The sequence below is a fragment of the Amblyomma maculatum genome, unplaced genomic scaffold, assembly GCF_055883805.1.
Source record: "Amblyomma maculatum isolate TAMU_Amacu unplaced genomic scaffold, ASM5588380v1 scaffold_19, whole genome shotgun sequence".
Classification (NCBI taxonomy): Eukaryota; Metazoa; Arthropoda; class Arachnida; order Ixodida; family Ixodidae; genus Amblyomma; species Amblyomma maculatum.
In genome coordinates this window covers 7801365-7817054 of record NW_028146744.1, presented here as the reverse complement: position 1 = coordinate 7817054, position 15690 = coordinate 7801365, and the positions used below count along the sequence as shown (strand labels likewise).

The following is a 15690-nucleotide window of genomic DNA, read 5'->3' as shown; positions in this document are numbered from 1 at the left end:
AGCGCGCTTAGTTCGTTTGTGTAAAATGCGGGAAGCCATGACGGATAGCCTTCGGGCGTAAAAGGTTCAAGGTCTTCAATTGAGTCGAAGATCACAGTTTATCATTTAGATTTAACCTAATAAACATCTTCATATTTCCAACGTAACATTTGTCAGAATGAGATAGAAAGATTGGTTACATCTCGCATTTTCACAGAGGTTGCTCACAGTAGGACAATATATTTTTATTGGATAGCGCTGTCAGCTTAGAACAGGTTGACATCAATTGGTGTATAAAAGCTGCATGCAGGAATGAGTAAATGGTAGGAAAATGACACACGGAATTCGCGACATAGTTAAATGGTTATACATTAGGCTACCATGGCAGCTGAACAGCTTCGAATTGTTCACAGCCGGGTGACATTTTCGTGTGACAAACAACTTGATCCGAATGCAACATCACGATAATGCGAGCTCTCCATCGAGTGGCCTTGACCCACGGTCGCATTAAGTTTTTCGGGGTACACTCCAGTATACACCGTTGCCGAGCAAGCGCTAAGTGCTGACATGGTGACACTAGACATGACAGTATTAACTAATTCGTGTTGCCAAATTGTGTGAAGAGGAGTTCTTATATCCTTAAAATAAAAGGCTTCTACCACGCTGACGCCTCCTTGAAAGCGCAGCCAGGCGCAGCTCTCCGCGCGCGGCTGTCCCCGAACGGTGGCGCCGCGGCGGTGGCGACTGGAAGCAGGCGCCTCCCGCCGGTTTCGGGCGACGTAGCAGGCCGCAGCGCTTCCATCGAGCGGCCGTGGTACGATCTATGCGACACTCATCTCAGGGATCTAGAAGATCCGCCGTTTATAGAAGGCTACATCTGGGAATGGTGCAACAGAACGAGAACGGAAAAAAAAAAAGGGTGGAGGGGTAGGTATGTTGATACACTAGGAAACAAATTGGCAAAGAATAAAATCATCTTGTAAAGAACATATCTGGGTATTAGGAACAATTGCCGACGTAAGGGCATGGCTAGGGGTAGTTTATTTAGGAACGGGACACCAATGCAGGCAAGAAAACAAGGATCTTGCTGAATGTCTCAGTGACGATATAAGCCAGTTTGGAGACGGGGCCGATATTATTCTGCTGGGGGACATGAACGGCCACATCGACGATCTGGATGGATACACGGATTGTAACGGGAAGCTAATGCTAGATTTCTGTGAGCGACACGACCTAGTTATAGTAAATAGAGAAACAAAATGCGAACGCCAAATGACGTGGGAATTCCGCAACAGGCAGACGACCATTGACTACTGTCTAATGTCGCAGGGATTTTACAGCAAGGTCACAAAAATGGAAATAGACGAAGAAAGGGAGTGTATTCTGGGAAGTGATCATAAACGTATTAGTCTGCAGATGGGGCCCTTGATGAAAAGAGAAATGGAACCTAGAAAAAACGTTAACGCAACATTAAACGACGATCAAATAGCGCAGATAGCAGCAGACATAGAGGAAGCAATATAGAAATGCCCCATGGAAGACTGGGATTATGAACGGGTAGAACTACTCATAAAGAGGAAAATTAAGGAGGTAGCCACGGAGGAAGCCACTGAGCTGGTGGAATAAGCAAATCAGGGAAGCCGCTGAACAACGACGCGCTGCTTCAAGGGAACACGGAGCGGCAAAAAAAGCCCAGGTATCTCAGAAGGAAATCGACCAAAAATGGGAATCGTAACGACAAAAGAAACTTGATGTACAATCCCTCGTACAAAGTAAAATAAAGCAGTCCACCGATCACTGGATGGCTGACATACACGATGCCTCTAGAGGCGGACCAAAAAAATTCTGGAACCGTATAAGCTGGCGAGGTAAAAAGAATTAAAGAAAGTAGGACCGTATTCAAGATAACGATGGAAATTGTTTAAAGGGAGACAACGCGGTGAACTACATTACATCAGTTATAGCCTAGTCATTTAAGGGCGACGATAGGGTAATCTCCGCAGATCAGGAGGCAACACAGGATAGCAGAATACAAAGCTGCTTAGAACGGACCATTCTAAACTGGAAATAGGCAATAAAAAATATTCCTAAAAACACATCTACAGGAATAGATGGAATTCCGATAAAGCTGATTAATGAACTTGGTCCAAGAAGTAGGGAAACGTTTTTAAAATCTTTGGAAACCGTCATAAGGAAAAGCAAATTCCGGACAGCTGGCGGCAGAGTGAAATGAATTTGATTTATAAAGGGAAAGGAGAAAGGATGCACATAAAATCCTACAGGCCGATTACCATAACATCTGTTATTTACATATTGGCCATGCAGGCGGCGAAATTAAAAGTGGAAGCTTGGGTAGAAAGTAACAAGATACTCGGAGAAATTCATAACGGCTTTAGAAATGGTAGGCGCTTTGATGGTAGCCTGTTGGTGCTTACCCAATGCATCGAAATATCTAGAGTGGAAAATAGACCTTTTATTTGGCCTTCTTGGACATAAACTGGGGCGTACGACAACGTAAACAGGGAACTGCTGTGGAACATATTAAAAGAAGAAGGTAGCGGTCATGAGATAACAGATTTCCTACAAGAAATATAGCGGGGTAACAAAGTAGAAATTGCGTGGGAAGGGATAAGAAGTACGGAAGCTGTCAAGGTGTGCAAAAGGATTAAGACAAGGTTGTCCTCTAATACACTGCTGTTCATGATTGATATGCTAAAGTAACAAGCAAGTAATCTAAGTTTTTACCTGTCATATAGAATAAGCGAAAAGGTGGTAGAGCAGCGCCTCCCCAGTTTAATATATGCAGACGATATTGTGCAATTAGCAGATAGCCAGGAAGACTTGAAAACTCTAGTTAAGTATTGGAGACGAAGAGGATGCTCTAGGCTTCAGGTTTAGCGCAGTTAAGTCGGGTCTGATGATTTTCAACGGCTCAACTGATCCGGGTCTTAAAATACAAGGCCATGAAATACCTAGAGTGGCAGAATATAAATATCTTGGATATGGGTAAACGAAGGATTGATATGCATTGAAAAGCATGAGCAATCACTTAGGAAAAAAGGGCGAAGAAATGCCGGGATTATGAAGCATAGGGCATTGTGAGGATAAAAGTATCAGGTGCTGAGGTGTATTTGGAAAGGAAATATGGTGGCCTGGTTTACATTCGGAAATGCGATTTTGTGCCTAAAAGCAGAGATACAGTCGATATTAGAAATAAATCACAGAGGCGTCGGACGATTGACATTAGGGTGCCCACGGAAAAACCACAAATCAGGCGGTACAGGGAGATATGGGCTGGGCATATTTCGAAGTACGGGAAGCTCAGAGTAAAATATTATATGCCCCGCCGGGTCGGCGCAGTGGTTACGGCGCTCGACTACTGTTCCCAAGGACGCGGGATCGAATTCCGGCCTCGGCGGCAGCTTTTCGATTGAGGCGAAAAGCAAGGCGCCCGTGTGCTGTGCGATGTCAGTGCACGTTAAAGAACCCCAGGTGGTCGAAATTTCCGGAGTCCTTCACTACGGCGTCTCTCATAGCCTGAGTTGCTTTGGGACGTTACACCCCACAAACCAACCAACCAAAATATTATATGAAGAACTCCTGAGAAAATTGGACAGTAACAGATGGGCAGCTGAAGTATTTAAATACTTATACCTAAGAAGCGAATGGAGGAAAAGAACTAGGAAACTAACCAGTAAGCATGCTGGTCACAAGGACGAAGAACTAAAGAGCGCTAAGCAACTGGTGAAAAAGACACAAGGTAAAAATTGGAGAAATTCTATGGAAAAGAAGCAGTGTGGAACTATAGCGAAAGTGGAAAAGGAAGATCAGGAAGGGAGCATTCTTTAATAACTCAAGAGGCAATGTCCTACTTTTTGTAGCTAGATCAGGGTTCCTTAGAACACGCAGCTACAAAAAAGAAATTTAACTTTGAATATGACACATGTGCAGTACGTGATAAATCCATAAAAACAATTGAACATCTTATACTCGAATGTAATGGTATCGATCCGGAAGTTGATGCAGGCGTAGTCACTGTTCCTGAGGCCCTGGGGTTTGGAAATACCAGCGGCCGGGTGAATAAACCTGCTATGGAAGCTAGAAAAAAACGATTGGAAGATTGGTGGCTTAAAAGCAGAAAATTAACATAATATTAGTAATGTAGAAACAAAAGTTCAATAAATAGAAGGATGGTTAACTGATCTAAAACAATAAAAATGTATATGGGGGAAAAAAAACGAGAATGATAGCAACTGCTACCACCCCGTTTCAAAGGGGACGCTGCTATATTCCGTCCATCTATCCATACCTCCGTGGAGTAACTGGATGAAGATTGCTGGGTTCAATCTACTTAGACTGTTGAGCGATAGCTCGGTTGCCATGGTTAGACACGGTTTGGCTTGATTAATAAACTTTATTGTTCATCAAGGTGAGACTGCTTGTCCAGCAACGAATGAGCATCCGTTTCAGCAGCCTGACTCATTTCCTCGCCAAATGAGGTTCTTGTCGCTCTCTGTCATAAGGATCGTCTGAAGCAGCCCGGCGTCTGCGATGCCCCGTCGACAAGTGCAGCCCGGCTCCATTATCATGCATTTCCACCTCAGCTGGGCAGGGCACTCCTGATATTAGCTCCAAACGGCATTATAACATAATTATGACGCCGCACATGAGAAGGTTCAGTGCAGCTGTAGATGCGTGGAGAACGTACGCACTTGGCTCACGTCCCATAGTGCCGTCTTTTGTGATCGGCGGCGTCCTCGCCGAGATGGGTTCCACAGCTGATGAGTGTGGCGTGAAAAACTTGTCCTTCTTAAACCAAAGCGTGCCAAGAGGCGCGCTGCATAAGAAATCGGCCTCAAAGATAGGTGATTTGATGAGATCGCTACAAAGTTCGGAGCGCATTTCACAGCCCGAGTCATTGAGAAGAATTGAGATAAACAAAAGAGTATTTATTACCTCGCACTCCTTTCGAAAGTGCAAAAACGTGCCTGTTTTCGCTCGTGTCTGCGTCGTTCGAGCCAGAATCGACGGCGCACAATCAAAGCGGCAGCACATCCCCGACCTGCGAAGGCAAAAGGTCGCCAAAGAGTAATTAAGCTCTTCGTTTCGCATTTAAGGTGGGATATGACTGGTCAAGGAGTCTGTGGACGGAAGGTGCGTGTATATCGGAGCTCGAGTGCGTGAAAAGCAGCATTCATACTCATTTGAACACAAAATCACGTTTCAAAAGTGACACACAAAATATGCACTGTGCCATCCAACGGCACTTTTCTGCAGCTTTCGATTACGCCCAATGGTGCAGCGTACGTATACAAATACGAATCGTTTGCGCGGCTTGACGTCGTTCAGCCTCTGATGAAAATAGACGAGATTCATTCGTGAGCCAAATTCAGTGTGCCAATCACGCAAATCTTCGGAACAGCTGGCAAAAAAGAGCGACGGACCTCCTCTTTTGGCCACCCTATCTCGACGGTGCGGCGTTCCTCTATTGAGGTGGGGAGATGCACGCCGTGTACGAACGGGAGCGCGGCTTTGAGAATGCGCGAGAATTGGACAAAGTTCATTGAGCCACAGCGCCAAAGGGGGGCTTTCCAAAAGTCTGAAACCTATTATGGTTATTGCTAAAGTAATAATAAAAGAATCACAATCTTCTTTCTGCGTGCAAAAGCAAAAAGTTAACTTCTAAAATTGAGCTAATCAGCTTACCAGTTTACATCAGTCGCGATTTTCTTTTTTTTTTTTTTTTGGTAAGCGCCAGCACTGGTATTACTTTAGTAGAAACGCCGCCTTTTTTCATCAAAATTCAGGGAGCACTTTGGCTTACTAAAGGGCTTCAAAGCGGAAGCCTTACCCGCCGGGCTGCTTAGGCATTGACTACAATTGTGACAGATAATGCGCCTTTTCTTTGGTGTCAACCAATTTTAAACGTCGCTGACACCTGCTGTGGTCGGCGCTCGAGGAAGCGCCAAATGAAAGGGGCCGCACGAACGCCTGAATAGAACGTCCGGCGGAGTCAGCTTCGTATATGCGTGAATCTCCTGGTGACGTCATCACTAGTCATGACGTCATGACCAGATGTGACGTCATTATCACTTCCGGTCATGCCGTCACGGCCGATGACGTTACCATGTGATGGCTATGGAGGTCTTGGAACGTCTATTAATATTGATTAGTGATAGTTAACCATGGCTCGCACTTTCTGAGTACTAGTTATTGTCTGGTTAGTGTTAGTTAAAAACGCCTTAACTAGTAAGTGATGATTAGTGATAGTAACGATGACCACCAAATGTATGAATTCGTATGGGCATCTGCTTGACTATTTTATTATTAGTCGTAATTATCATGAAATTATCTTGAAAATGCCTTAAATACCCTAAATCATATTCCGAATTATCCGATTGCTATTAAGTATCGATTCAATGGTGATTGGCATATGCCTATATAAGGCATGCACCCGAAACGTGGACACATTTACTAACAACAGTATGAGGCAATAAAGGCTTTCGCCTTAAAATGCCCAAAATTAGATTTCCCCAAAACACCTCGTATTGACTGCATAGAGATGAAGACAACTAAGCTTTAAGTTTCTATTATTTTACCTTCATTGCTATTTGTGCCTGCCCATGGTCCTTTAAAAAGCTGATATCTGTTTTGTGGCAGGTTGGCAACCACGATCAAGGAGTTGTTTCTTTTCATGGTACTTGGGACGCTCTGAAATCAAATTTTTTTGTTAGCTGTGCTATAATATGTGCACCCCCCTAGTGTCTGCGATGTCGAGAGCACGTGCTCTAAGTGGCGCAACTAAAATGTAATTGCAAATTCATTTAAAGCTGGAACCAGTATAACAACTACTAAATTAATCAGTAATTCTACGATTCAATCAGTGAAAGAATGCTAGTTATAGTCACCAGCTCTTTTGAGCGCTGCAGTGGAAACACCGGTCTTTTTCTTGACTGGGAAGAACACAGCACGTCCCAGACTGCAATGTCTTGTTGTGTGGCCTCCGTCTCGTGTAAAAGGGAAGCTGGGTTGCGCTGCTTTTATAGTGGGTACAAGCATCCGTAAGCAAAGTTGGGCTTTTCTGGCGGTAAAATTAAGCAGATTTAGAGACACCGGCCTAACATGACCTGTAAAAAAGCGAAAAAACAAAGTGCTCGTACGTACCAGTTTGCACACTGAACCAGTCGAGTACATAAATTAACATTCCTGTACACTCTGCGTACAACTGGCGCAAATTGTCTCTATTTTTGGTTTTGTTTTTGCTCACGTATCCATTGAACGCTTTATTCTGGCCAGCTTATCTCTCCCTTGCTTTTGTTTCAGCATTTATGCGTGTGACGATTGGCTGGTGTTAGCAGTGAATCAAATAAATAATCATTTGCCAGCGGGCAATCCGGGCCTTGTAGTCAGCAATATTAGAAGCGCAGATCTCGTTGTAAAACACGCTTCACTTCGTCACTCCTGTGGGCGCAAGCCACTACGTTCCGCACCAAACAGCACCTTTGTTTATCAAGGACCCCGAACTGAAGCCAGGTTCTGGGCCCTTGGACGACACCCTCATCAGAAAGGAAAGCAGTGAAGGCGCTCCTTAAGTTTTTAAAGATGAGTTGAAGACTTTAAGTGTACGCTCTCTACCCCTTTTCACTGTAGATATCTGGACATGTGACAGACTCCTTTTCTTGGCGCTCTTTCTTTTCTTTTTCTTCCTTTGTTCCCCTCCCCACGAGTAGGGTAGCCTACTAGGCATCGCCCATTTACCCTCCCTGCCTTTCTATTCTACTCTCTCTCTCCAAGCAACTCTTCCCAACATGAGGCTAATGAGGTCGGCAATGTCACGCGAGCTGTTTGCGTTCTATAGTCATTAGGCCCCTGTATTCTCTGAAAAAAAGTAATGTGATGAAATAATTCCTCCTAACCTGCGCTAGCCATAGATAATTACTCCCTATGAGTTTCTCAATTGGTACCCCTTAAAGAACAAGACAGAAATGATAGGTGCTGTTTATGTCTTATTTTATAGTGCTGCTGCTCGATTGTTGACTCAGAGGTCTCAGGAGATCAATGACATAGACAGGTGAAGCAGAACAGGGGGTCTAAAATAATATGAACAAGACTAAAATCACGATGAGCACCATCAGAAGGGAACGGCGTTTTATGATAGGTAGCGAAGTAAGGCAAGGGGTAAGGAAATAAGTCTACTAGGACACGCCGTGATCGCAGATCCGGAACACGAAAAGAAAATGGATATCATTCATGAATGGCAGGTATCCCTTAAGAAGAGCGTGTGTAAATCTTACCGCTACTCATCTATGCGGCAGAAAACTGGACACCAGCTATAGAGGAGTTGTACATACCGGGACTCTGAAACGATATTACTGTAATGAAAACAAAAATTTGGAGGTAGCCTTCATGAGCATTCAGGTCAATTCTCAAGCTTCTGCATGAACCCTATGTTTTAAAAATAATTTTTAGAGTCAACGCTCGCAGGCGATGAGGGCGACACCTCACCGCCGCAACCTTCGCGCTGACCTTAAGTGAGCTTTGTGCGCGCCCAAGGGAAAGCGCGCTGGTTGATGAATAATGTGTGATCCTGCCGAGTCCTATCTGACAACGGGGATCGGTTCTTTTTAGAAGAGGAGCATCAATATTGATCACCGATATCGTAGGTGTTGGTAAAGCTAGCATAATATTTTATGTTACGAAGAAAAAGCCTTGAATGATGCCGATTCTTGGTACATGTTTTCCATGATTAGGAACATAGTAGTAAATAGGTTTTCATGGTGCCTTTAATTTCAGGAGAAAGCAGAGAGCATTGGAACGGAAAATGGCAGCTGTAACGTCGACAGATAGGAAGCGGGCAAAGAGGGCCAGAAAAGTAACTGCAGTTAATGACATTCTTGTCAGAATCTAGAAAAAAAACGGCCACATAATGCGAACGTAAAATAAGTGTTGGTCGCTAAGGATAACTGAAAGCTAGGTGAGTAAATGAGATTGGGTCTACTGCTGGCACAGAACCGGGTTAATTGGAGGAAGGGCCTTACATTGGATAAGCCAACTAGCCTAACGTTTTCATTTAGAATGGAGAAGCTGTGATTACTCTATAGGGTCATGCGAACGCAATGGGATCAGGGGGATCGCCTGTTGTTTAAATGCGCGCTTCTCCCCCTCCAGGGCGTGGTGTTCGCAGCTTGGGCGCCCAAGGTGGTCGACGTCGCAGTGTGTGCCAGCCTGATCCTGGTCTCTGTCCTGATCCCTGAGACGTACAAGGTGCCACTGCCGGACACGCTGCACGAAATAAAGCAGGCCAAGTATGTATTTATTCTAACGTGATAGTCTTAAAGGAAATCCAGCGTCGGATTTATTGCTAGTTTCGGCATGGATGTTGTGAGCGAAACACCACGGGCACATAATGGGATTCTTTACTCCGGGCATTAGAGACAAAGTGTGCATCGAATCACAGATAGCGCCAAATATTTTGCAAACTTGGCTCCAACCTGCAAGGATTGTTCACTTTACTCACGTGCTGAGAATACAATGTTTGCCCTCTGGTGTCACTCTAGACATAGCGGCTAGTTGCATGCAACCGCACGTGCGCATAAATAGCAACAATATGTAGTACCATTACAATTGGCTGCTAATTATGTGCTCCAAGTAGGACTGTAGGTCAAACAGCGGTTTAGACTAGCGGCAGAGATACGAAAGGTTTCTTGATCAATCGTAGGAAGCGCAGCTGACAGAATGAGGGCTGCTACAACCAAAAGCAGGCTTGTGTTTGAAACGCAGAAAAACAAAGGAAGTTTAAAAGCAAAACAACGCAGGGTTATGCAAGCGCAATGTTAACCAGAGATTTGAATCTTTTTGCGTCTATTTTTTTCTCTTGTCGTCACGCGTACAAGACAGCAACACGCAAGGAAAAATAAAAACCGAAAAGGAAGAGCTAAGCAATACAGAAATCAGTAATAGAATATCTAGCTAAAATGTTGTCGAGGAAAGCCCGCGAAAACGATAACAAAAATAAAAGTGCTATAAAAAGTGAAAAAAAAAAGTCATCATAAAAAGCACAAAGAGAAAATAAAAGCAATAAACAATGTATCTTGACCTGCAGGCCATCTGAAAAAGAAGACAGGCAAAAATTATTAAAACAGAAAAGACACGCCTGTGAAATGACGCATTGAACATCAGTGTGAAGTGGGCCATGCGTGTGACAACAATACACAGAACGCCCTCAGTGGGACTAGGAGTGTGCTAAAGTGTGGTTCGTCATTTCGAAGGCAACCTATTTTAAAAACCCCACAATAAACATGTGTTGCGAAACCTGGGATACCCTCCAAGAGGCGCAGTATCCGTTTGGCGTTCCTCCGAATCGCGTAGGCTTCTTGTGTAGTACGACATGCCTTCGCGTGCGCTAAATTTGCTCCCTAATATCTGTCGTTGCCGAGGCACCTCTACATAAAAAATTTGGCCCAAACACCAGAACTACTTATACTTGTCTGAATGCGAACGTATTATAGTCGTGTGAGCGTAGTCTTTTCGACTAAGGTATTCGACGGGTTTAACTTCTTTCTTCCAGTATTGCACTTCGCGATCGAGCACGCACGTTATCTTCCAGGCCACGTAGACTGTCATGCTTCACGCGGCGTCTATAGGAACCGTATTGCCGAAAGAAACCTCTGTTTGGAAGCATGCAGCATGCAGGAACATACGTGGTTATTTCGAATCTCGCGAGCAGGAGTCCAAATCCAGATGCTTGTTGCAATGTTCCTTGTGTTGGTTTTGTTGTGTTTGAAATAAAAAAAAATCGACCAGCACATGTACTAAATGCGAACTGTAAAATGGCTATATGTTAAAGCATTTGCTTATATGCGCTGAAATTTCGCACACAGCATCCGACCGTCTATCGTTGCCAATAGCAGTTTGGATCACTGTCTGTGTCAAATGAAATACGCACAGAGGAGCTCGTAGAAAACGGTCCAGCTGCAGCAGTTGGTGGTAAGAACTTTATTAATCAACCGAAGAATTTTCTCGTGTGGTGGGTCGGTTCCGGATTGCGGTTGATGAACGCCAAGCCATTCCTGACGGCGACCGCTCCAGCCCATTCGACAAGCCTCCTCCGGTAGGCTGGGTCGGAACTGGAGACCGCGATCTCCTAGTAGTTCGTGAGACACCAGACGGCCGGTGGCTGAGATTCACGAACATGATGTGCTCGAAGATAGCCCTCAGAGCCCCGCAGAGGGTACAATCGTGTTGGGACGGGGACAACAGGGTCAGCAATCCTGGTGAGGGAAGCGTACGAGCTTGGAGTTCTGTCCATTTGATTTAGTGCGGCTTGGAAGGGGATGGATGGGGTGGAGGGTAGCAGTGTGTGAGTAATTGGTCTCTGCCTGTGTCCGCGGCGGTCGACGTGTGTTCGAGCAGCAGAGTGGCCAAGCTACGCTCGCTTCACTGACGCTGCAGTGAAACCGCCGAAATCACCTTGTCTGGAAAATATTAATGTGGCGTTCTAGTGGCCAAACGAGAAAACCGACGCTAAGGGGGATAGAGGGAAAAATCGACCAAAAGTGCATTTTTCAATTTCTATGCCAAAACGTTCCAGAATTTTTAGAAAACGTTTCCACCAATTGTAACCCTCAGATACGCACCAGATGTCATTTAAAAATGGCGTCAAACGGCCCCACCCCCGTGGCCCCGACTACTCACTGCGCGTTTTGTGCGACTGGGAGAGGTGTTTCAGTTATTCTTTAGTTTATAGTGCATAAAAGCGTAAACTTCAATAAATTTTTAGACGTTACATAAAAGTTCGTAAGTGATTACTGTAACGCCGCAACGGCGTCAGCATCATGAATCGCGCTTTTTGGGCGTCTGATCGGCTTTCGGCCGTTCTCCTTTAGCGCGCGTTATTCGTTACCTTTTAGCGTGTTGTGTGATGACCGTACTGTGCAAGCAGCAATGTCTCGATTTTCTCTCAATCCACTCAAGAAGCATGAGTTCTAACGTAACGAGTACGCGAAATAACCTCAACGTGTCAGCCAATTTAGAATAAAAAAGGCTGGTTTTCAAGCCTCTTGAGAAACCAAGTAAAGAGGCAAGGTGAAGGCAAATAAATAAAAGGATTTACTAAACAATCCGGAGAGAAGAAGGGTGATTGCTACGTATCAGGGGCATTTAAGGCAGCTTGACTGAAGGTAAACCTTTGAGTCGCGATTTCTCGAACACACCTTTTCTGCTGAGAAAGGAACATTTTCTCTGCATCCATTCGAGCTACTAGAACCATTTATTGTGAGTTGTTTCTGAATGCTAGAAGAACATTCTCACTGAGTTCGCCTTCAGCTAGCACTGCCGAGTCAATCCCCACCACTGGCGAAGCCGGCTTTTTGTTGCCGCCACCGCCGCGTGCGGAGTATCGCCGAATCCCAACGCCTGCAGTAGAGTAGTGCCCTCTGGGTGTCGCGGTTCCAGTTGCGGGCAGTAGAGGACCAAATGCCCTATGCTCTACTGCTCCCCACCTCATTTTTGGCAGCGTACCGCCTGAATAGATATTGGTCGCGCAGGAGCGAGCCGGATCTTTTGAACGGCTCTTTCAAAAGAACGGGTGAGCGGCGACTCACTAAGAGTAACCAGCGGTTCTCGTTCAGTGATTCGTGCCAAACAGTTCCTTGGGATTCGGATCTTCTCGGTGCTACTTCGGCAATTAGCGATGCGAGAAAGCAACTGCCTCCGAGATCATCCCGTGCACATGAAAGAAACGGGCCGCGAGGGTGATCTCAGAGACCATGCCTCCCGCCCTTCCTAACATCCTGTCACCTTCGGCTGTCTTTTTAGCCGCTCTTTAAAATTGCGAGAATGAGTGGCGGTTCTTGGAGAGCCGACGGCTCACTGAGCGGTGGTTCCTTGGGACAGCTGGCGGCTCACGGAGCCGCGGCTCTTTTGGACAGCCGCCGTTCAGTGAGCCATCAGGAACCGTGAGCGGCGCTTCTTTTGGAGAGCCGCCCGTTCAGTGAGCCCTCAGAAACCGTTCCGCCAGAGTCGGGTCTTCTGACTGCTACGACTTCAACACTATCTATTAGCAGCACGAGAAACAAATTCCAATGCGCAGGTAGGGGTGGATCAAGCCGGCATACAAATAAAAGAAAAAAAAATAGTTGTGTCGAGCTCTGTTTAACCCCCTAGTTGAATTGCGAAAGCAACAGCGGAAGCTTCTTTTGCCTGCTACATTATTCCCCTATCACACCCTATCAGTGTAAGGCGTACATTACTCAACACTTAACTTCATCCTTTAAACGTATGACGCGAGAGCGTAATCTACCAGCCCACATATTAATTCACGCTTCAACCAAGCCGTATGTACGTGCCTGCGTGTTGTAGGGGTAACGAGAATGCAAACGCTTCTGACAGGCTGATTCTGACATCCAAATGAAAGGAGCGACTCGAGTTGGCAGCTCTTTCCCATAGCATAGCGGTAACGTGAATTCAAATGTCATGTAAGGCTGACTTTTATGAGGCGATCATAGCTACGCCTCTTCACGGTGTTGCGGCGGCCACCCGAGGTCTCGCTTTGGCTGTCGTAGTATTGCTTTCGCAATAAAATAAAAAAAAACGAAAAGAAGCAAGCGTGCAAACTGCTCTAGTGCTTTGCCGGGAGGCAGCTCCAAGCCGTCACTGGTGTGAAACCATGCTGCCTACGTTGGCTAGCCTTCCCGTTCTCCCTGCATCCTTTCCGCACTTCTAGGGGGGAAAAAGAAAGCGCGTGTGCTTGCTTCTGTGCAGCATCGGCTACTCAAAAGAAGCTTCTTTTGAGTAGCCGATGCTGCAGCCGACACGAAGTTCAAATTAATTCTGATCGCATCAGGCAAGTACATCATCAAATCTGCTATCAAAAACGATAAAAGGTGGTCCTATCTGTGTGCCAAAATTCCAGTGCGGATAAGCGAGTGGTTAAGCATTTTACCATTCGAATTTAGCTTTGCAACCTTCTCTGTGCCATTAAAAATGAAATGCGTATGACCCACGCAGAACGGTATACACAATAGGCGGTTGCACTCAGTTTTACGGAAATCGGGAAAACTGGTAACATATGAAAGTCGACCACACGCAAGCACATTAACTAATATGTACAGTGCTGGTGAAACGTCCAGAAGCCTAAGAATTTTTATCTCAGCCGCAAAATGCAGCTGTCACGGCGCCGTTAAAGACTAAAGAGCCATGAATTGCTATGAGACAGGTTCTTAGTGTGATAAGAAATTGTGTCCTAGCATTTTAAATACTCTTTGTCCTTTAATGATAGCATGACGGCTTCATTTTGTGGCTGAGAAGAAAACCATTTGGCTTCAGGGCTTTTGACCAAGACTGTACATGAACGACGTGCATGGCACTGTCTGAAGAGGTGGTTGCCTCGATTGCGGATGCGCACAGAAATGTATCCAAGCGATTCATCATGGGTGGCCGGCTTGCTATGGTCGGCCACCCATGGCCCCTTGATGATTTCGTCCATTTGTTTACCTTTCCCCTTTTTTATCGGCAGCTGCTGATAACATTTTAAGGCAGAGGCGTTTATAAACTCATGACTGTGCATCCGTCCGTCCGCCTAAAGTGTCACCATAGCCTCCTATATATTACATACATACATACATACATGCATATATACATACATACATACATGCATGCGTACATACATACATACATACATACATACATACATACATACATACATACATACATACATACATACATACATACATACATACATACATACATACATACATACATACATACATACATACATACATACATGCATGCATGCATACATGCATGCATACATGCATGCATGCATGCATACATGCATACATACATACATACATACATACATACATACATACATACATACATACATACATACATACATACATACATACATACATACATACATACATACATGCATACATACATACATACATACATACATACATACATACATACATACATACATACATACATACATACATACACACGTACATACGCACGCACGTACCGTCCTTGCCAAAAGTAGCCAGGCTGCATGTTTTGCTTCTCGCTTCCATTTTAAAGCCAACATGAATTCCCAGAGGATCACAACTTCCTGACAAGTGAGGACAGGAGCTCGCCTTTACTTTGAACAGATTTTCTGCTTCAGAAGAGGTACGAATTCTCTGCTATGCGACTGGGAAGCAGAACACTCAGCCTGGTTACTTTTGGCGTATGTATGTATATATGTATGTATCTATGTATGTATGTATGTATGTATGTATGTATGTATGTATGTATGTATGTATGTATGTATGTATGTATGTATGTATGTATGTATGTATGTATGTATGTATGTATGTATGTATGTATGTACGTACATACATCATCATCATCAGCCTGATTATACCCACTGCAGGGCGAAGGCCTCTCCCATATTTCTCCACTTAACCCGGTTCTGTGGTAGCTGCATCCACTTGACCCCTGCGAACTTCTTAATCTCATCCGCCCACCTAACTTTCTGCCGCCCCCTGCTACGCTTTCCTTCCCTTGGAATCCAGTTTGTTATCCTCAGCGACCATCGGTTATCCTCTCTTCGCACTACATGTCCTGCCCATGTCCATTTCTTCTTACATACATACATACATACATACATACATACATACATACATACATACATACATACATACATACATACATACATACATACATACATAC

General features: G+C 44.8%; 1 protein-coding gene across 2 annotated transcripts in view; it reads left to right on the top strand.

Annotated features, from left to right (window-relative positions):
- LOC146171635 (organic cation transporter protein-like) overlaps positions 1-15690 on the top strand; it is a 344048-nt gene that overhangs the window by 315424 nt on the left and 12934 nt on the right. For both annotated transcript variants that reach the window (XM_084586399.1, XM_084586400.1), the window contains one exon: positions 9148-9284. In XM_084586399.1, coding sequence (XP_084442525.1) covers positions 9148-9284 — 137 coding nt within the window. Of the gene's footprint in view, positions 1-9147; positions 9285-15690 lie in introns of those variants that run through there.